Below are 21186 nucleotides of genomic sequence, written 5' to 3' on the forward strand. Positions count from 1 at the left end.
GAAGGCTCACGGTACACAGGGACATGTTGACACTAGCTAGCGTGCGAGCATCATCTTGGCCCTGGTGACCGTGTCCGGACTGGAGTGGCCAAAAACCAAACCGCTGGTCTGCCCACTTCCACGTCCCTTGCTGATCAACCCTTCTAGTGCGACCACATGCGTGTGCACATGGAGCAGTGAGTATAGTAGCTTGCACAGGACATAGGCCTACAACTTGGATCAGTGTATGTATTGTAATGTATTGATAATTAGGATGCAGACCATCATTTGATAAGATTTAATACCAGGGGCCCCATTTCTCCTGTTGCTCGGGGCTCATTGGACCTCTCCTTGAGGGCCCCAGAGGACCCCCAGACCCCACTTTCAGAACCCCTGTTAGATAACCGCCTCTACGTCGTCGAGCTCCGTAATGAAGCGTGTGGCTCAGCTCCTATTTAGTGTGTGAGGTCGTTCACAGCAGGAGCTGGCCCGCATCCCAGAATGCATTGCCAGGCTGAGAGAGAGAGAGAGAGAGAGAGAGAGAGAGAGAGAGAGAGAGAGAGAGAGATTGTGTTTTCAATCAGCTGCCATGATGTCATACAGTCCTGACTCACAGAACGCTGAGGTCAGAGGTCGCACTCTCAACAGAGTCATGATATCCAGCAGATACCAACTGTAGCTGTAGGCCGTCGTCCCAGCATGAGAACATGTGCAGTGAGGTTAATACTAGGGATGTCCCATTATAATTTTTTGTGAAAAGTATGCATAATGTTGTGTTAATTCCACAACAAGAGATATGTAATGTTAATTACCTGAAATTATTCAATTTTTGGGGGGGGGAAACCCCGCATATATCGGTATCGGTTGATATCGGTATCGGAAATTAACTCATTCTGCGCCAATCACGGAAAAAGTCGGGTTAACTCGCCAACTGTTCAGCGCCAATCACGAGAAAAGTCGGGTTTTAATCGTTATTTCTTTTATTAGCGATATCCATTCATTTTCATCCATCCAGCCTGATGTTATCATTGGGAATGGGTCTGAGCTCGCAAAAGGGCAAATACCACCGCCTACACCTTCCAGCTGGTATTGCACTCCATTGGGAATGGTGTAGTTTCTTTTCTGGGACGATCCGAGCCGTTTAAATACTCAGGCGAGGTAGGCCTCAACAACAATGGCATGGTACATTAACCCCGCCCGCCTGTTCATGTGTAATGGTCGGTAATGTGGGACGGACCTCCACGAGCAGTATTTGGAATGGCGATCAGATAATTGGATTATTTCTTTTGCATTACATCAGATACCAGGTAAGAACACTATATATAAATTTGATCGTTGATCTGATATTTATTTCTACCCCGATCGACGCCGTCTCTGTGTGTGTGTGGCTGTTTACCGTTGGGTGCAGGAGGTGGGGGGGGCGCCGCGCTTCAGGGCACATTTCATTCTTGCACGAGGAAGGATAATAATGATCTAGCGTTGATTTCAGGTAGATTCGATAATCAGGCGAAAAATTATAACGTGTTTAGTGTATTCCACTAAAACGCTATTATCGCGTCTTTCTCTGGAATTACTCAGAAGCACCCAAACTATATTCATATTCAAAACGGTATAAAACGGAAATGTACCGATGAAAAAACAATCCGTTTTGTGCATGTTGACTGGAAGCAACTCACTGACAGTCGACGGGTGTATTAGACCCATTGTAGGAGCTATTTGGTTGTTTTTGTGCTAAGTTTGTAGTTTGTTAAGTTCATCACTGGGTGGCAGCACGGAGCGCATAGGTTTTGAATAAAGGCACAGGTGTAGGCTATGTCAATCAAGGTATCAAGGTATGGGTGACGGAGAGATCTCATGGTTTTTACCGCACGAACACACGCACGTACCCTCGCTCGTTTTCAGTATTAACAGCATTATGCAGAAATTATTGTTTGGCTCATCACATGTATTATGTTAAATACTTCAATTAAATGGGAACTTCACCCAACGTCAGGTGACACAGACTCGACATTGTGTTTTTTCGAATTGCGCATCAAAGACGAGGAATCCCTGCACCCAACCGAGCGTCTACCAGGACATCAGGATAGTCGCTACACCCATAGATATAATATAAGATATATTTTAAGCACTCGCAAATCTCCCAGTCCTCCCATTGATTAAAGCGGTGGAGTTCTAGCACCCTCTCGCGCATTAAGCGATGGCGCAGAATGAGTTAAGAGTTGGACAATATCGGCATATCGGATATCGGTAAAAAAGCCAATATCGAACGTCCCTAGTTAATACCTCATAAAAGAGAGGGAGAACAGGGCATCATAGAGATGTGAAGGTGAGAGCTGACATCATAGTGATGTGAAGGTGAGAGCTGACATCATAGAGATGTGAAGTTGAGAGCTGCATCATAGAGATGTGAAGGTGAGAGCTACATCATAGAGATGTGAAGGTGAGAGCTGACATCATAGAGATGTGAAGGTGAGAGCTGACATCATAGAGATGTGAAGGTGAGAGCTGACATCCTAGTGATGTGAAGGTGAGAGCTGACATCATAGAGATGTGAAGGTGAGAGCTGACATCATAGAGATGTGAAGGTGAGAGCTGACATCATAGAGATGTGAAGGTGAGAGCTGACATCATATGGTTCTATCCCAATTCGATGTTTCAATTCAGTGGTTCGCTAACCTTTTTTTTTTTCTTTTCTCAATGGCCGTCAAAGACTCCCGTTTTTTTTCTTTATACAATTTTGTCCCAGAGGGAAAGATTATAAACGTAAACTTCATAGTTACATGTTGTGGTGGAGAGAGGAGCCGGCATAGAAAAGGTGCTATAGATAATATTCTGATGCAGTTTAAAAGGTGCTATAGATAACATTCTGATGCAGTTTAAAAGGTGCTATAGATAACATTCTGATGCAGTTTAAAAGGTGCTATAGATAACATTCTGATGCAGTTTAAAATGTGCTATAGATAACATTCTGATGCAGTTTAAAAGGTGCTATAGATAACATTCTGATGCAGTTTAAAAGGTGCTATAGATAACCTTCTGATGCAGTTTAAAAGGTGCTATAGATAACATTCTGATGCAGTTTAAAAGGTGCTATAGATAACATTCTGATGCAGTTTAAAAGGTGCTATAGATAACATTCTGATGCAGTTTAAAAGGTGCTATAGATAACATTCTGATGCAGTTTAAAAGGTGCTATAGATAACATTCTGATGCAGTTTAAAAGGTGCTATAGATAACATTCTGATGCAGTTTAAAAGGTGCTATAGATAACATTCTGATGCAGTTTAAAAGGAGCTATAGATAACATTCTGATGCAGTTTAAAAGGTGCTATAGATAACATTCTGATGCAGTTTAAAATGTGCTATAGATAACATTCTGATGCAGTTTAAAAGGTGCTATAGATCAGTGGTTCTCAACTGGTCTAGCCTTGGGACCCAACATTTTCCTTAGTCATTAAGTCGCGACCCAAATTTTTTAACCACTATGATTTATTTCAATTTTATTTTTTGCAGTAATACGCAATCTTTCATGCACTGTTAAAAACATGAAATAAACTCAAAAAAGTGCAACGAAAGTGCAACTAGGGCTAAAAGTAAAAACCCAATGAAATTAAATAATAATAAATAATAATATATGCTTCTTAGCAGATTTCTTAGTTTAACGTAACAGACCTAAGTTTGGGGGAACTAATGGGATAACTGGGGTTGCAACAAAAGTGCAACTAGGGCTAAAAACCCAATGAAATAAAATAATAATAAATAATATAAGCTTCTTAGCAGATTTCTTAGCTTAACATAACATACCTAAGTTTGGGGGAACTAATGGGATAACTGGGGTTGCAACAAAAGTGCAACTAGGGCTAAAAACCCAATGAAATAAAATAATAATAATAATAATAATAATAATAATAATAATAATAATAATAATAATAATAATAATAATAATAATAAATAATATATCCTTCTTAGCAGACTTCTTAGCTTAACATCCCAGGGAACTAATGGGATAACTGGGAATGTTGTTTGCACCTGACAAGAGTCTCAAAGTCTGGGTGATGGTATAGACAAAGCAACTCTGAGGTCATGCTCAATGTCGAATCTGTTCCTCTGCTTTGTCTCCAGCTGGACCAGAGCTGAGAAGCCACTTTCACAAAGATAGATAGTAAAAAAAATATATAAAAAAATAAAAAAATAAAATTGATTTATTTTTTACACACACATCCGCGACCCACTCAAAATGGCCCCGCGACCCACGTTTGGGTCGCGACCCACCAGTTGAGAAACACTGCTATAGATAACATTCTGATGCAGTTTAAAAGGTGCTATAAGATAACATTCTGATGCAGTTTAAAATGTGCTACTGTATAGATAACATTCTGATGCAGTTTAAAAGGTGCTATAGATAACATTCTGATGCAGTTTAAAATGTGCTATAGATAACATTCTGATGCAGTTTAAAAGGTGCTATAGATAATATTCTGATGCAGTTTAAAAGGTGCTATAGATAACATTCTGATGCAGTTTAAAAGGTGCTAGATAACACGCTGATGCAGGCTTTTTTTTCTTTTTTTTTTGTCAGGCGACCGATTTTTTAAGCCAAATATCACTTCAATCCTAGTTCAAGTTAGTTATTCATTTATATGTGCTATTTATGAGAGGGCTAACTTGTTGCAAAATAATGATAATAATAATAGCCTCATTAAAATACTATTGTTGCTTCGGTTGTTTTCAGCGTTTTATGTGCATAATCTGTTATTTAGTTTGAAATGTTCGTTGAAATAAGTAGATTTTTCGTTTTTGTTTATTTATTAAAGGGGAACTATTTTACTATTTCTTTCACTATTTGGGCACTTTTACACAATTCCTGTGAGTTTATGGAACACCTCTGTAATTATATATTTTTTTTAATTCATTGTTTTGTATTTCTAATCAAGTCCTCAAAAACAGCATTTTTCTACCTCAAGATCTCGAGCCGTTTTGAGGCTGGGCTCCTAAACCACTGTGTGGCCTTCGAAGCATCGGGGGGGACATTAACATGCAGCGGAGTCTCTCTGACATCACAAATCATCACATTTTCAGATGACTCAGTTCAGTGAGGGTGAATATTGTGAGAGGAGAATTGGAAGAATGCGCCAATATGAGAATTAGAGACATAGATCCTATTAATATAAGTCCACATAGCTAGGAAACAGTACTAAACACTGAAAAAGGCCATTTATAAGATAGTTCCCCTTTAAGTTAATATAAAACCATATAGTCACATTTTAGAATACAATAGAATAGAATTTTAGAATACAACTAGAAACACTGTCCTGGCCTGCTTCTAAGTTCAGTGACCTGAAAAAAAAAAAAAAAAAAAAAAAAAAAATGTATTAATTTTTTTTTCAATCATCTCGCGGCCCTCCCGTGGCTGCTCGCGGCCCACCTTTGGGTCGCGACCCCGACTTTGGGAACCACTGCTATAGATAACATTCTGATGCAGTTTAAAAGGTGCTATATAGATAACATTCTGATGCAGTTTAAAAAGTGCTATAGATAACATTCTGTTGTGCTGATGCCTAGTTTAAAAGGTGCTATAGATCAATGTTTATGTTCAAGTCCAAGGTGAGGCTGAATTTGAAATATTATTATAGAATAGCAGGCGGCCGGGTAGCGCAGTGGACTAAGCGCCTGTCTACCACCGCAGAGACACTGGTATCGAATCCAGCTGTCAGCGGTGCCTCCGGCTTGGGCGGTCGTCATACTGACACAATTGCCGGTGTCAGCGGAGGGAAGCCGGTGGGGTGATTTCACATCTGATTGTTGCTAAATGCTCAAAATAGGGGAGACAAACTAACTGCGCTCCAATATATGCCAATAACATTCAGTTTTGTGGTATATTATCCAGAGTAATAAGTGATATAAAAAAAATTCATACAGAACCCATTTGCTTTTTTTGACCTAGAGGCCTCTGGGAAGTGTATTTCTGAAACGCTTATTGAAAGCTCTGGATGTCCTCTTCAAATGGCGTATAAAAAAAAAAAACTACAATTACCGACGGTACATTTTTCAAAATGGCGGACTTTCGCAATCACAACAACAGAATAACGAAAACTAAAATCTATCTAATAACACTTTAACCTATTGGTAAACTAACGTATTAATGATAATATACATTATAACTGCTGTTGTGACATGGTTATGATGTTTATTCTTGAATAGGTTTGAGAAAGAGGACCCCAGGGGAGTCCCCCGACCCCAGGTTGGGTCTCCTCAGTGGGGTTCTACAGCTTCTGTGGGGAAGTCCGAGAGCCAACTGAAAAAAGGTACAACTCCCATTGAAGCGAGATGAAATATTGCACACACCCTAAGGAATAAATCATTTTCAATTCAAACCGTCTAAATTAAAAGGTTGAAAATATCTCATTCTCAAAGCCCTTAAACGGTCATCCTAAATCCATAAATCCACTCCAATGACTCTGACAGCGTGCGTCTGTCCCTAATTCAATCTGCAGAAGCACAAGTTGGCCGAACGCTCCCTGATCCGCCCGCAGTATATACCGCTATGGAATATCTTACTTGTTTACTATACAATGCTAATATGAGTGGTTTATGTAACATTATGTGGCCCTGGTCATGGTTTATGTAACATTATGTGGCCCTGGTCATGGTTTATGTAACATTATGTGGCCCTGGTCATGGTTTATGTAACATTATGTGGCCCTGGTCATGGTTTATGTAACATTATGTGGCCCTGGTCATGGTTTATTGTAACATTATGTGGCCCTAGTCATGGTTTATGTAACATTATGTGGCCCTGGTCATGTGGGGAAATAATATTTCTTGTCAGTATGGACAGGAGAGGACAAGGTTGGAGATCGCCGGTGACAGGATGGGGAGAGGGAGTGGGGGAGGGAGTGGGGGTGGGAGTGGGAGAGGGAGTGGGGGAGGGAGTGGGGAGGGAGGGAGTGGGGGAGGGAGGGAGTGGGAGAGGGTGTGGGAGTGGGGGAGGGAGTGGGAGTGGGGGGGGGGGGTGGGGGAGGGAGTGGGAGAGGGAGTGGGGGAGGGAGTGGGAGTGGGGGAGGGAGTGGGAGAGGGAGTGGGAGAGGGAGTGGGGGAGGGAGGGTGGTGTTGGTCCAGGATGAAGCTCCTAACATGATAGGAACCATATGTTCTCTAAAAGAGAGAGAGAGAGAGAGAGAGAGAGAGAGAGAGAGAGAGAGAGAGAGAGAGAGAGAGAGAGAGAGAGAGAGAGAGAGAGAGAGAAGAGAGAGAGAGAGAAGAGAGAGAGAGAATGAGAGAGAGAGAGAGAGAGAGAGAGAGAGAGAGAGAGAGAGAGAGAGAGAGAGAGAGAGAGAGAGAGAGAGAGAGAGAGAGAGAGTGCGTGGGGGGGGGGGGTGAAGCATCTATACCAGTGTGTATGCGTGTGGGGGGGGTGAAGGCATCTATACCAGTGTGTATGCGTGTGGGGGGGTGAAGGCATCTCCAGGGGTTCTCAACCTTTCTGCTGCCAAGGCACCCCTGTGTTCAATAAAATATTCCAGGGCACCCCTACATACGATAAAGACTTTTCCGGTCCTGTCTTTTTTTGCTACAATGATGACAAAAGTGCTTGCTTTCAAAATAATGTTTATTTAAGAAACCGGGGAAACACATTTGTGTGTATATGCAGGCTAATAATGCATTATTAACAGGTGTTTCAGGTCTAAATGGCTTAGTACTGTTGACATTACACTGCTTGTAGTAGTAAATCAAATAGCATATTTCTTTAAATAAAATTACAGAAAATTATCACTAAAGTGCTATCTGTTGCAGCTGCACACTTTTCCATAAAAATAGCATATTTGGATAAGTGTGACCATTTCTCAAACTGAAAATCATGTATTTTTTTTTAAATACAGAAAAGGATAACTAAAGTGCTATCTGTTGCAGCTGCACTGTTCTCCATAAAAATTGCATATTTGGATAAGTTTGACCATTTCTCAAAAACAGAAAATCATGTATTTTTTTTTAAATACAGAAAAGGATCACCAAGTTACCATTTCTTAAAAAATATAAATAAATACAGAAAATAAGCACTCGTTCACTCAGTGGACATTTCTAGCTCAATGCGAGGTCTGCTGCTGCTGGCTAATAATACGGTCAATACGTGGGGAGATCTTTGACAAGGCAACACGCATGTCATCCTCAAGGCTCAACTTGGCCCTATATTTTGTTTTCAGAGCTGTCATGGATGAAAAGCCAGCTTCACACAGATATGTGGTGCTGAATGGTATCAACACCTTAACTGCTGCATCATGAGATACTTGGTACTCAGCTCCACACTCTGAAACTAGCTCTCCAGGTGGTATCAGATGAGATTTCAATGAGTTCTTCCAAGAGTTTGGATGGAGATGTGTCAGGAAGCTTTGTCTCAATGTTGTCTGTAAACGTTTTTTTTTATCCAGAGTAACTTGGTGATCCTTTTCTGTGTTTTATTAACACCAAGTTTCATAATGATTTTCAGATTTTGAGAAATGGTCAAACTTATCCAAATATGGTATTTTCATAGAAAACAGTGCAGCTGCAACAGATAGCACTTTAGTGATACATTTCTGTAATCCAAAAAGAATACATTTATTTTTTTTTAAATCTCAAGGCACCCCTGGCACTCCTGTTGAGAACCGCTGATCTATACCAGTGTGTATGCGTGGGGGGGGGGGGGGTTAGGGAATTGGCACAAGTAGCTTATGTTTTATATTATAAATGTTCTCAAATCAATGAGTAATCGGGATTTCAATATCAATCAAAATAATCATGATCATTAACCCTTCCACTGCCACACGACAGACAGCCGGTTAACCCTTTCACTGTGACAATACAGAAGGTTAGCCCTTTAGCGGAGCTAATGATGCTAATGATGGAGCATCGCCGTCGGTTGTGTGATAGTAAAGGGCTAACCTTCTGTCGTGTGGCAGTGAAAGGGTTAATAATCGAGCAGCCCTAGTGTGTGTGTGTGACGGTGTGTGTGTGTGTGTGTGTGTGTGTGTAGTACCCCGCTCCGTCAGCAGGTGGTAGCAGCATCCCACGCTGCAGACGGAGAGCAGCTCCCGTTTGGCCACAAACATCCGCAGCGTGCTGGAGGCCAGGTCTCCACACGTGTGCAGCCCCACCACCACCGCGTCCTGCAGGGGGAGACAGAGAGGTCAACACGCGTCCTGCAGGGGGAGACAGAGAGGTCAACACGTGTCCTGCAGGGGGAGACAGAGAGATCATCACCGCGTCCTGCAGGGGGAGACAGAGAGATCAACGACCAAACGCAAGACGATACGTGACGGACTGTATTCACACGGCGGCCATTTTGCTCTTATATGGAGAGGGTGGAGAGAAATCCCAACCTGAGCAAAATGGCCACCGTGTGAATATGGTCAATGGCCTGGTAGGCTGTTGGTAGGCTGTTGGCCTTACTGGTGCAGTGGGGTTTGGGGACGAGGGATCTGCCAGGACCGACTCAGAGCACTAGAGGTGCAGCACATCACAGTACAGTACAGTATCAGCCAATACCAAGTACCATCCATCCATCACTTTTTTTTTAAAACTTCATTTTTTAGCGTTTATCGCTTTTCTGGTCAAGCATGACCGACAGAAACAGGTTGAATAGGATGTAGAGTAGGGAAAGACACTCTGAGAAAATACGGCAGGTCCGGGAATCGAACTCGTGTACCCCAGATCCGTGACGAGCACGGTTGTCCCCGACGCCGAAATAGCGCCGAGATACGCGGTGAGCTACGGGAGCTCCCCCTTCATCCATCACTTTTACTGTAGACCAGCGGTTCTCAAACTACGGGGTCGTGGGTAGGTGCCAGTGGGGTCGCGCATTGGCAACTAAAAATAATAATGATCGAGAGAAAAACAGACGAGCCCAACTCAGATGGAGTTTTACACCCGGCAGCTGTGTGTATTTGCCACGTCTCGCCCCTTCATCAACGGAGGCCGACACACAGTATTCCAATATACATCTCACTACATCCTGCGCAGGTATAATCTGGTCTTTTGTGTGTAACCTGGACTCACAATGGATAGGTTAGTTGTCAGAAGCGGTGCCGGTTGGCCGCGATGAAATGGGTTCTGCGCATAACCAGCTGCTATACCACACTGAAGTGAGGTGGCTATCTCGAGGCAGAGTAATACATCGCCTTTTTTAACTCAGAAGAAGCGCAGATTTCCTTGCAGACAAAAACAACCCATTGGCAGAGAAATGGGCTGATAATGAATGGCTGGCACAGCTGGCATATCTAGCCGACATATTTGACCGCCTCTGTTATGGTTTGTAACCGACCCCAATCGCACAACACAAGACAGGTATGAGAGTAAGCCAAAACAGGGCAAATATTTATTATAGAACAAAAAGCGGCACAGTCCCTTTAAGGGAGAACACAAAAACACTAGAGACAAGGAAATCTGGAAAATGCGGCACTGTGCCTTTAAGAGGCGAACAGGCTAAGGGACTAAGGCTAAGGGCCAGGGCTAAGGACCAGGGCTAAGTGTCAGGGCCAGGACCAGGGGCACTGGAGAGGGGGACAGGGACAGAGGCCCGGAGAGGCGGGCTGGAGACAGGGACAGAGAACAGGGTTAAGGCCTTGGACAGGGCGAGGGCCAGAGCTGCTTACAGGGATGAGGACAGGGTTCCGACGGCGGAGGCCTGGCACGGGAACAGGGGCCCGACGGCGGAGGCCTGGCACGGGGCCAGGGGCCCGACGGCGGAGGCCTGGCACGGGGACAGAGGCCCGACAGCGGGGGCCGGGCACGGAGACAAAGGCCCGACGGCGGAGGCCTGGTACGGAGACAGGGGCCCGACAGCGGAGGCCGGGGGGAAGAGGCGCCATCCTCCCGTGGAAATAGGGAGCGATGACGCGCCGGCTTGACGTCTGGAGTGGGAACACTGGAAAACCTCCCGTAGAGAATTAGAGAGCGAAGAAGACGGTGTCCCACTCCAGGCACGGAGATCCTCTTCCTCCTCCTCGGGTGCTGCAGATGGGCAGCGCAGAACAAAGGGGTCCCAGGGGACCGGGGCGAAGAGACGCATCCTCCCGTGGAAATAGGGAGCGATGCGCGCCGGCTTGACGTCTGGAGTGGGAACACCACTCCAGGCCTGGCACGGAGATCCTCCTCGGATGCTGCAGACGGGCAGCGCAGAACACAGGGGTCCCAGGGGACCGGGGCGAAGAGATGCATCCTCCCGTGGAAATAGGGAGCGATGCGCGCCGGCTTGACGTCTGGAGTGGGAACACTGGAAAACCTCCCGTAGAGAATTAGAGAGCGAAGACGGTGTCCCACTCCAGGCAAACGGCGACAGGTGGTGATGGCTGGCACGTCGTCTCACGCCGGAGACGCGGCAGGAGATGGTAACGTACAGGATGGTAACCGTACAGAACTCCATGAACACAGAGTGAACATAGATACAGAACGACCCGACCAGGACTGGAAGGGAGGTTCAGGTATATAAAACCCTCTGGGGCGCTAATCATAAACTATGACAGCTGCGTGAAGGTAATTGAACAAGAAAGTCCAAGGGTGGGGGCTGGTGAAGAGTAGAGGAGAGTAAATCATCGCAAGGATGGGGGCTGGTGAGGGAGAGTAGACAGGGAAAAGTTCAGGGAACAGGCGAATCCTCACAGCCTCAACACGTTGAATCTGGGACTACAACGTCAGTTTTGATGAAGAATTATTGAAATATAATAAATGTTGTCTCCATTAGAGAGATCTAATCTCTATGCATTAACGCACCAAATTAAGTCACTTTGCTTTGATTTCTAGGATATCTATTTCTTGGTATCAGGTTTTAGTATTGGAGAAATTCTCTGATACCGATATCCTGTTTTAGCCTGATATAAGAGTGGTATCCTGTTTTAGCCTGATATAAGACTGGTATCCTGTTTTAGCCTGATATAAGACTGGTATCCTGTTTTAGCCTGATATAAGACTGGTATCCTGTTTTAGCCTGATATAAGACTGGTATACCTGTTTTAGCCTGATATAAGACTGACTCAATCGGGCTACCAACTTGAAGTCGTGGACATTGGATTATCGAAGCTTTTGGATTGCAATAAGAAGATTTTGGATCTGTTTACCGCGCACAGGACCTACCAAAATGAACTGATTAAGACACTTGGACTAATGCATTCAGTCATTTGGACGGAGTTGTTAAAACTCACTCCACTCAAATCAATAGTTATAATTCACTCTACTCAAAATCTAATTTAAATTGACGTGGCTGGAGAAATGTTGCCAGTCAGTCAGCCAAAACAAATTCCTGGACGACTCCAAGGTCGAACTGAGAGCTGCTGGAGTCGGAGGGCCTCTTGGAGATAAGAATGGCATGAGGCCCCCACCCCACCCCTAACCCCACCCCCATCCCCCCTCCCACGTGTTGGTAACGGCAGCTAATTAGTATGTGTGCTGGAGGGGGGGAGCCAAGAAGACTGCCTCGTCACCAAGTCCCACCCCCCAGCTGACAGCATTGTAGTCAGAGCCATGCCCCGCCCCTTCTTGTGCTGCAACAGTGGTTTCAGGACATTAACTCTTTCCTCCCTCCCTCCCGCCTATGGCGCGGGGACACCTCGTGTGACCGCAGCAGACTACTGCATACGGTGTCTCAGACATACTGTAGTCGACATGTGTCAACAAATGTACATGCCTGTTTGAATTTATGTTGTGCCGTTATTACTGTAAAAATGTAATGATTGTGAAATGATGACTGTTTAATGAGACAATGTGTATGTCACTTGAATTTCCCTGTGAGGGATTAATAAAAATATATCCCATCCTATCCTATATCCTGTTTTAGCCTGATGATATAAGACTGATATCCTGTTTTAGCCTGATATAAGACAGATATGATATAAGACCGATACGATATAAGACAGATCATCGGTGCATCCCTAGTGGGGAACCTTGGGGTGGTCCCAGGGAGGGGGGGGGGGGGGGGGGGGGATAGTATAATAAATAAGTTTTAAAGATTAAGATTAATATTAATTAAGATTAAACTGGACTTTGAAGAAGTCTTTATTCATTCCACACATTGACAATGTCATCATGCAGTGACACACACATGCAATTTTCACACCCCGCGCCCGGGGACCAATCCAAGTGCTCCTGTCCGTCCTCGTCAGGGACACAACAGCGTTAGCGATCTGTTGTGCATGTTTTTCCATTGGGTTTATCTTATCGGGAGGGGAAACCCTTGTGAGCACGGGGAGAACATGCAAACTCCACACAGAAAGGCCCGGGAGATACCCCACCTGGGTAACCTGGTGCCCAAGGCGACAGTGTTAACCACTACACCACTGTGCCGCCCTAAATATTAGGGATGCCCCAATCGATCGGCCAGTGATCGGTATCGGCCGATATTCAGTATAAATATGAGATTGGTGAATTCCGATAATGCTGTCTGTATTTTCGCCGATCGCTAAAACCGATCGATGACACGCGCGAAAAACATGCAATTCTCAGTGCAGGGTATCTGCAGGTTTAGCCCAGTCAGATTTAAGGCTTTTTAAGACTTTTTAATGCCACTCAGAATTAAATTTAATACCAATTTCACAATAACAAAATGGCAAAAATCATGGGTACTCTCAGTACACTCATTCAAGTTTCAAGTTTCTTTAATAGTTGTCATACAGAAGTACAGAATACTTTTATACAAAATGCTTCTTACTGTTACGCTCCAGAGACTGTGCTAGACAAGATAAGTACAAAATAACATAGTATAGCATGTAAATTAGAAGTAAAAAATGAGGTCACAGTGTTCAGTATAGACATATGTACAATGTTCGATGCAGAATAGACGTAACTGAGTTACCATATAATATACAATATACTATGCAGTGTACTAATATACAATACTATATAGTGCAAAGCAGAAATGGGATGAGGTACAATTTAGGTACAATTTACAGTAAGGTGTACGAGTTGTAGTGCAAATCCTTTATCAATAAATATAAAGTGTTTAGGTGATCTAAAGTGTGGAGAGTGGGTGTGGAAGTGTGTTGTTTGTTTAAAGTGAGTGTGTGCGTGTGGATGTGTGTGCTGTGTGCATTTGATGGTTGTTGTATAGTGTTTATTGTTCGTTGAGCAGCCTGATGGCCTGGGGATAGAAGCTTCTTCTGAGTCTTTCTGTGCTCGCCTTGAGACTCCGGTATTGCTTGCCTGACCGCAGCAGTTCAAAGAGGCAGTTGTTCGGGTGGCTGGAGTCCTTGATGATTCTCTTAGCCTTACCCCTGCACCGCTTGTTGTAAATGTTCTGGAGGGTGGGGAGCCCCTCTCCAATTGTGCGTTCGGCTGAACGTGTCACTCTTTGTAGTCTGCTTCGGTCTTGTGCAGTGCTATTCCCAAACCAGGAGGTGATGTTGCCAGTCAGGATGCTCTCTATTGTACATGAGTAGAAGTTCTTAAGGATCTTCTGACTGACTTGGAACTTCCTTAGGCGCCTGAGGAAGTAGACGCGTTGTCGTGCCTTCTTCACAACACTGTCAATGTGTGTGGTCCATGTCAAGTCCTCGGATATGTGGGCTCCGAGGTACTTAAAGCTGTTCACTCTCTCAACCGGTGCCCCGTCGATGCTGAGGGGGCTGTAGTCCTTGACCCCCGACCTCCTGAAGTCCACAATCATCTCCTTTGTTTTGCTGACGTTCAGGGAGAGGCTGTTCTCCTGGCACCATCCCGCCAGGACCTTGACCTCTTCCAGGTAGGCCCTCTCGTCGTTTGCAGAGATCAGGCCCACCACTACTGTGTCGTCAGCAAATTTGATGATTGTGTTGATACTCCGCTGAGCCACACAGTCGTGTGTGTACAGGGAGTAGAGGAGGGGACTCAGAACACAGCCCTGGGGGGCCCCTATGTTGAGGGTGATGGATGAGGATGTGCAGTTGCCTGCTCTCACCACCTGGGGTCTGCCCGTCAGGAAGTCCAAGACCCACTGGCAGAGGTCATAGTTCAAGCCCAGGTCCCTGAGCTTGGCTGAGTTTGGAGGGGACTATGGTATTGAATGCCGAGCTGTAGTCGATGAATAGCATTCTCACATAGTTCCCCTTCCTCTTGTCCAGGTGTGATGCTGCTGTGTGCAGCACATGGGCTATGGCGTCCTCCGTGGACCTGTTGGGGCGGTATGCAAATTGCAGGGGGTCCAGGTTGATGGGGAGGGAGGAGCAGATGTAGCCCTTTACTAGCTTCTCAAAGCACTTCATGGCTATGGAGGTGAGAGCTACAGGGCGGTAGTCGTTGAGGCAAGCAGGCTTGGATTTTTTAGGTATAGGGATAATGGTGGACTTCTTCAGGCAGGTGGGGATGACAGCCTGTTCTAAGAACAGGTTAAATATGTCAGTGAATACTGGGGCCAGTTGGTCGGCACAGACTTTTAGGACGCGGCCGGGGATGCCGTCCGGTCCTGCTGCCTTCCTGATATTCACTTTTTTTAAAGGTCCGCCTCACCTCATGCTCTGTTACCCTGAACACTTAGTCTCCATCAGCAGACCCCCCCCCCCCCCCATTGCCGTGGCTTGTAGGCTGGTGTTGTTATTACCAGCCTCAAACCTCGCATAGAAGGTATTGAGATCATTTGCTAAGGAGATGTCACTGTTCAGTTTGAGGGAGGTGCCTTTGTAGTCTGTCATCGTTTTGAGGCCCTGCCACATAGCTCTGGAGTCAGCCTGTTCAAACTGGAGTTCAATTTTATCCCTGTAGCGCCGTTTTGCCTCTATTACTGTCCTTCTTATGTTGTATCGCGCCACCTTGTGGTCATTCATGTTGCCTGCCACCAGGCTGTCGTTGTATGCTGTGGTGCGCGCTTTCAGAGCTTCACGGACGGATTTGTCTACCCAGGGTTTTTGATTTGGGTAAACTTTAATTGTGGTAGTGGGGATTGTTTCTTCCACCAAAGTACGAACAAAGTCCAGCACTGTCTCCGTGTAGACATTAATGTTATCTGTGTCACGGAATACACTCCAGTCTGTGCATTCAAGCGCAGCTTGGAGCGTCTCCTCTGACTCCACATCCCATTTCTGCACCTCTCGCGAGACTACCGGAGTGCTCTTGATTCTTTGTTTATATTTTGGTGAAAGAAAGATGGCCGCATGATCAGACTTCCCGAAGCCACTAGCAGAATGAGCCTTGTATCCACCCTTGAATTGCGTGTGGTCTAAAATGTTACCGCCTCTGGTGTTGCAAGTCACATGCTGATAGAAGTCCGGCAATACCTTTCTCAGATTGGCGCTATTGAAATCACCCACAACCACAATAGCAGCATCAACGTTAGCTGCCTGGAGTTTATTTACCTCGTCGTGGAGCTTCGAGAGCGCGTCGCCAGTGTTGGCTTGCGGTGGAATATACCCCCTGACCAGGATGATCGACGTTAGCTCCCTCGGGAGGAAGAAAGGTCGACACTTGATGGATATATATTCCAGGTTGGGGGAGCAGTAGGGCTGGGCGATATGGCCTAAATATGATATCACGATATTTTCTGACCTTTCGGCGATACACGATACACATCACGATGTTTTTCTTTTTTACCCCAAACAATTCATTATGAGGCTTACCAAGACAGTATTTGATTTTGCAAGCTAACATTAAAGACAAAATAAAATACCCATGCATTTAGCATTTTTATATTATATATTAGATTTAGATTATTAGATTATATATTGCATATATTTAGCAATGAGATATTATATGATTTAGATATGAAATATGATGAATTGAAAATGGGGGACCCTGATGTAAACAAGACTAAAGTATTTCTCTGGTCTGCATCCCCTTAACAATTGTATGTATTGAGCTGTACTGTACCCATTCTGCAATATGTTAATAAAGTTTTAAATCAATCAATCAATCAATCAATCAATCAATCAATCAATCAATCAATAGCATTTTAATGAAACTACTGTATATATGTATGTCTCTAAATGTTTTGATGAATTGAAAATGGAGGACCCTTATGTAAAAAAGTCGAAAGTCTTTTTCTGGTCTTCATCCTCCTGTACTGTATTGTACCCATTCTGCAACCCTTTAACAAAGTCTTCACTCATTCATTCTGACGGAAACATATAATTTTGATTGACAGTCGAGTCTGCCAATTACGTCACAGCGCTTGCACCCGCCCTGCTGTTCTTAGCACCAATCGGCAAGCTCCTAGTTTTTTACTTCCTGAATGTCCTGTGGCTGAACAACGTCAACAAAGCTACTAACGTTAGCTCCCCGCGGCCATCGAGTAGGAGACCAGTGCTCAACAGGATGACTAAATGAGGCATAATGATTTTACTACAACGAATGTTATAATAAAAGCCTTTCCATACATCTGTCTGATTGAAAACTTTATTAACAGACCGCGGAATGGGCATATCTCAGCACGGGCTGAGATATGAACGAGTAACGTGTGGACAGATTGACGCGACACAATCCTCTTGGGCAAAACATCACGATATCCACGATACGTTGAAAAAGTGTATCGTTAATGAACTGTACCCGATATTTATATAATATCGTCATATCGCCCAGCCCTAGGGAGCAGTGGCTCGATAGTTCCTTCACGTTGCCTGGATCGCTCCAATTGTTGTTCAACATGAAGGCTATTCCACCTCCACGCTGTTTGCCGGATTCTGCTGTTCTATCCTTGCGGTGAATGAAGAAGTGATCGGCCGGTTGGATGGCGTGGTCTGGGACTTCTGGCGCCAGCCACGTCTCGACGAAGCAGAGAACGTTACAGTCTCTAACGTCTCTCTGGAATTGAATCCTTGATCGGATGTCGTCTAGTTTATTGTCTATTGATTGTACATTGGCTAGCAATATACTGGGTAGTGGTGTCCTGTGCCGCCTGGTTCTCAGCCTGTTACGGACTCCAGCTCTCTTTCCTCGCCGTCTGGGTCCTTTGTCCCTGGGGGCGAGATCCGGTCCTGATGTCCTCAAGATCTCAACAGGCCATTGTTGCGGTTCAGAGAGCTGATCCAGAGAGTAATCCAGTCGGTAAGTTTCCCGTAATCCAATGTCTATAAGTGACTGACGGTCATACACATTAAATGCACCTACTGTTGGTACAGACAAAACTCTTAAAACTATAAATATTAACAAAAGTAAGCACAGTCTCGACGGAGCGCACAGACAGGCAGCCGGTCGTAGCGGCGCCATCTACGACTATGCCTGCACCTCATGGTACCAAAGCACCTCAAAGGCACTAAAAACAAGATTACAAACATCACAAAACAAACTGGTCAGACTACTGCTTAACCTCACTCCTAAAACCCACTTTACCCCTGCCCACATTCAAAACCGCTCTTATTAAAGAGCACCTACGGGAGGCTGCAATTCGAAACTGGCCACCGTAAATGTCCAACCCCCCCCCCCTCCTCCTAATGTACAGTCTCATCCCCATCATATGTATATAATATTTTCTGTTAGGATCTCTGGGTAACAGTACTGTATATTATTTGCATATCGTATATGCCACAAATGTAACAGTACTATATACCTGTATGTCATGTATGTCCCTATGCCATAAATGTCATGATGTCATGTACTGTATGTTGAGTATGTCATAAATGTCACTATGAATTGAAAATGGGGGACCCTGATGTAAACAAGACAAACGTCTTTCTCTGGTCTGCATCCCCTTAACAATTGTGTGTATTGAGCCGTACTGTATTATTGTACCCATTCTGCAATCTGTTAAATAAAGTTTTCATTCATTCATTCAGTTGTTTTGTTTTTGTGGTTTGGCTGCTATAAGAAAACCAAAAACGATCGGTATCGGCAGTGTATCGGCCGATATGACTCAGACGATCGGTGGCAAAAAACATGATCGGGGCATCCCTACTAAATATAGTATTATTCCATTCACTAGAAGTTAGCATTAGCATAATAATGTGTGGCGGGTGAACTTTGGTAGAGAATAGTTCCTAAAGGTTTGTGTGATTATCTTGAGTGACCGGGTCACTCAAAAGTATTTTTTGCTGTTTTGAGCCACAAACCGATTGTATTGGAGTGATGACAGATCATACATCATACTGCTACATCAGATACCTCCAAGACGAGGCACATCACACAGAAACTATCTGGATGAATAAATAGCAGCAGGAAACATTTATTCTGGGTGAACTTCCCCTTTACAATACCTCCATGCCCTCAAACATTGAGGTTAAACAATTTGCTGACGACACAGTAGTGGTGGGCCTGATCTCTGCAAACGACGAGAGGGCCTACCTGGAGGAGGTCAAGGTTCTAGCGGGATGGTGTCAAGAGAACAGCCTCTCCCTGAACGTCAGCAAAACAAAGGAGATGATTGTGGACTTCAGGAGGTCGGGAGTCAGGGACTACAGTCCCCTCAGCATCGACGGGGCACCGGTTGAGAGAGTGAACAGTTTTAAGTACCTCGGAGTCCACATATCTGAGGACTTGACATGGACCACACACATTGACAGTGTTGTGAAGAAGGCACGACAACGCCTCTACTTTCTCAGGCGCCTAAGGAAGTTCCAAGTCAGTCAGAAGATCCTTAAGAACTTCTACTCATGCACAATAGAGAGCATCCTGACTGGCAATATCACCTCCTGGTTTGGGAATAGCACCACACAAGACTGTAGCAGACTACAGAGAGTGGCCCGTTCAGCCGAGCGCACAATTGGAGGGGGGCTTCCCACTCTCCAGAACATTTACAACAAGCGGTGCATGGGTAAGGCTAAGAGAATTATCAAAGACTCCAGCCACCCAAACAACTGCCTCTTTGAACTGCTGCGGTCAGGCAAGCGATACCGGAGTCTCATGGCAAGCACAGAAAGACTCAGAAGAAGCTTCTACCCCCAGGCCATCAGGATGCTCAACGAACAATAACACTATGTAACAACCATCAAATGCACTCACAGCACACACATCCACACGCACACACTCACTTTAAACATACAACTCACTGCAGCACCCACTTTAACCACTTTAGTACACCTAAGCACACTTTATATTTATCGGTAAAGAATTTGCACTACAACCCATACCTCATTACACCTTACTGTAAATTATATTGTACCTAAATTGTACCTCATCCCACTTCTGCTTTGCACTGTATAGTATATTGTATAGGATATTGTATGGTAACTCAGTTACTTCTACTCTACATAGAGCATTGTATATGTATATACTGAACATTTTTGTCTACGTACTTGACTTCTATTTTATACTTGCTATACTTATTTTATTATCTATTTTTGTCTAGCACAGTCTCTGGAGCGAAACAGAAAGAAGCATTTTGTATAAAAGTATTCTGTACTTCTGTATGACAACTAATAAAGAAACTTGAACAACAACAACAACAACAACAACAACAACAACAACAACAACAACAACAACAACTGGTTCTTACCTCCAGTTCCCCGATGAGCTCTTGTAGCTCCGTGTCCGCGGTGACGTAAGAGGTTAAGGGTGAGAACAGTGGACTGTCGCTGTCGGGCCGGTGGGCAGCCTTCCTCTCCAGGTTCGCCCTCTTCCTCCTCTCTCTCTCTTCAGCGCTCAGCTGGCCAGGGGGAACTCTGGGAGCCGTCGTCTCCGTCACATCCATGGGGAGAGCGCAGAGGAAGTCTGTTTCTGGCTGTGGGTCCTCTAGGTCTGAAGCACTGTCCACTGATGGTGGTGATGATGGCGAGGGCACTTCCTGTTCCTCCCCCAGTGATGCGGTTTCCCTTTTGGTTGCATTTGACTGCAAACTAGAACTTTGGCTCAAATCCTCACCAGTAACGCTGAATATTCCGTCGTCTTCTCCTGCCAATTCGCCCCGACCCGGATTTGGTGCCTCCATCCGGTTCCTCGCTACTTTGTGGTGTCTGCGGTAGGCCCTGGAGAACTTCTTCAGCTTCCGGTTCCTCTCCTGGGCGCCGCGGGTGTTGGTTCTGGAGGAGTCGATGCCGAACACCTGCAGGCCATACCGTAGGGATAGGAAGGAGCACAGGTAGCCCTTCCCAGAGCCCACGTCGACCACCTGGAGTGTGAGGGGGAGGTGCAGGCAAGAGGACTGGGTTAGGAATGAATACGTTTATTTTTGAACATGTATTCTCCACATTCCTCCAAACAAATCACAATATCAAGCAGAACAATCATAATGAAAAATTATAAAAGTCAAGCGCAATGTAGTTAGTTAGTTGACATGTTCAAAAAAGGAGTAGAGGGAAGCTAAGCTTATTGATCCCTACCCGCTTTTTCTTCCATTAATTTTACTTG

At 44.8% G+C, this 21186-nt stretch overlaps 1 protein-coding gene across 1 annotated transcript in view; it reads right to left on the reverse strand.

Annotated features, from left to right (window-relative positions):
* The window catches only part of mettl25 (methyltransferase like 25), a gene marked incomplete at both ends in the record, with an annotated part of 60473 nt that overhangs the window by 32506 nt on the left and 6781 nt on the right, over positions 1–21186 (reverse strand). Inside the window, 2 exons of the mRNA XM_084325127.1 lie at positions 8993–9122; positions 20336–20947. Of these exons, the coding sequence (XP_084181253.1) occupies positions 8993–9122; positions 20336–20947 (742 nt within the window). The remainder of the gene's footprint in view (positions 1–8992; positions 9123–20335; positions 20948–21186) is intronic.

The sequence above is a fragment of the Notolepis coatsorum genome, assembly GCF_963971535.1.
Source record: "Notolepis coatsorum genome assembly, chromosome: 1".
Classification (NCBI taxonomy): domain Eukaryota; kingdom Metazoa; phylum Chordata; class Actinopteri; order Aulopiformes; family Paralepididae; genus Notolepis; species Notolepis coatsorum.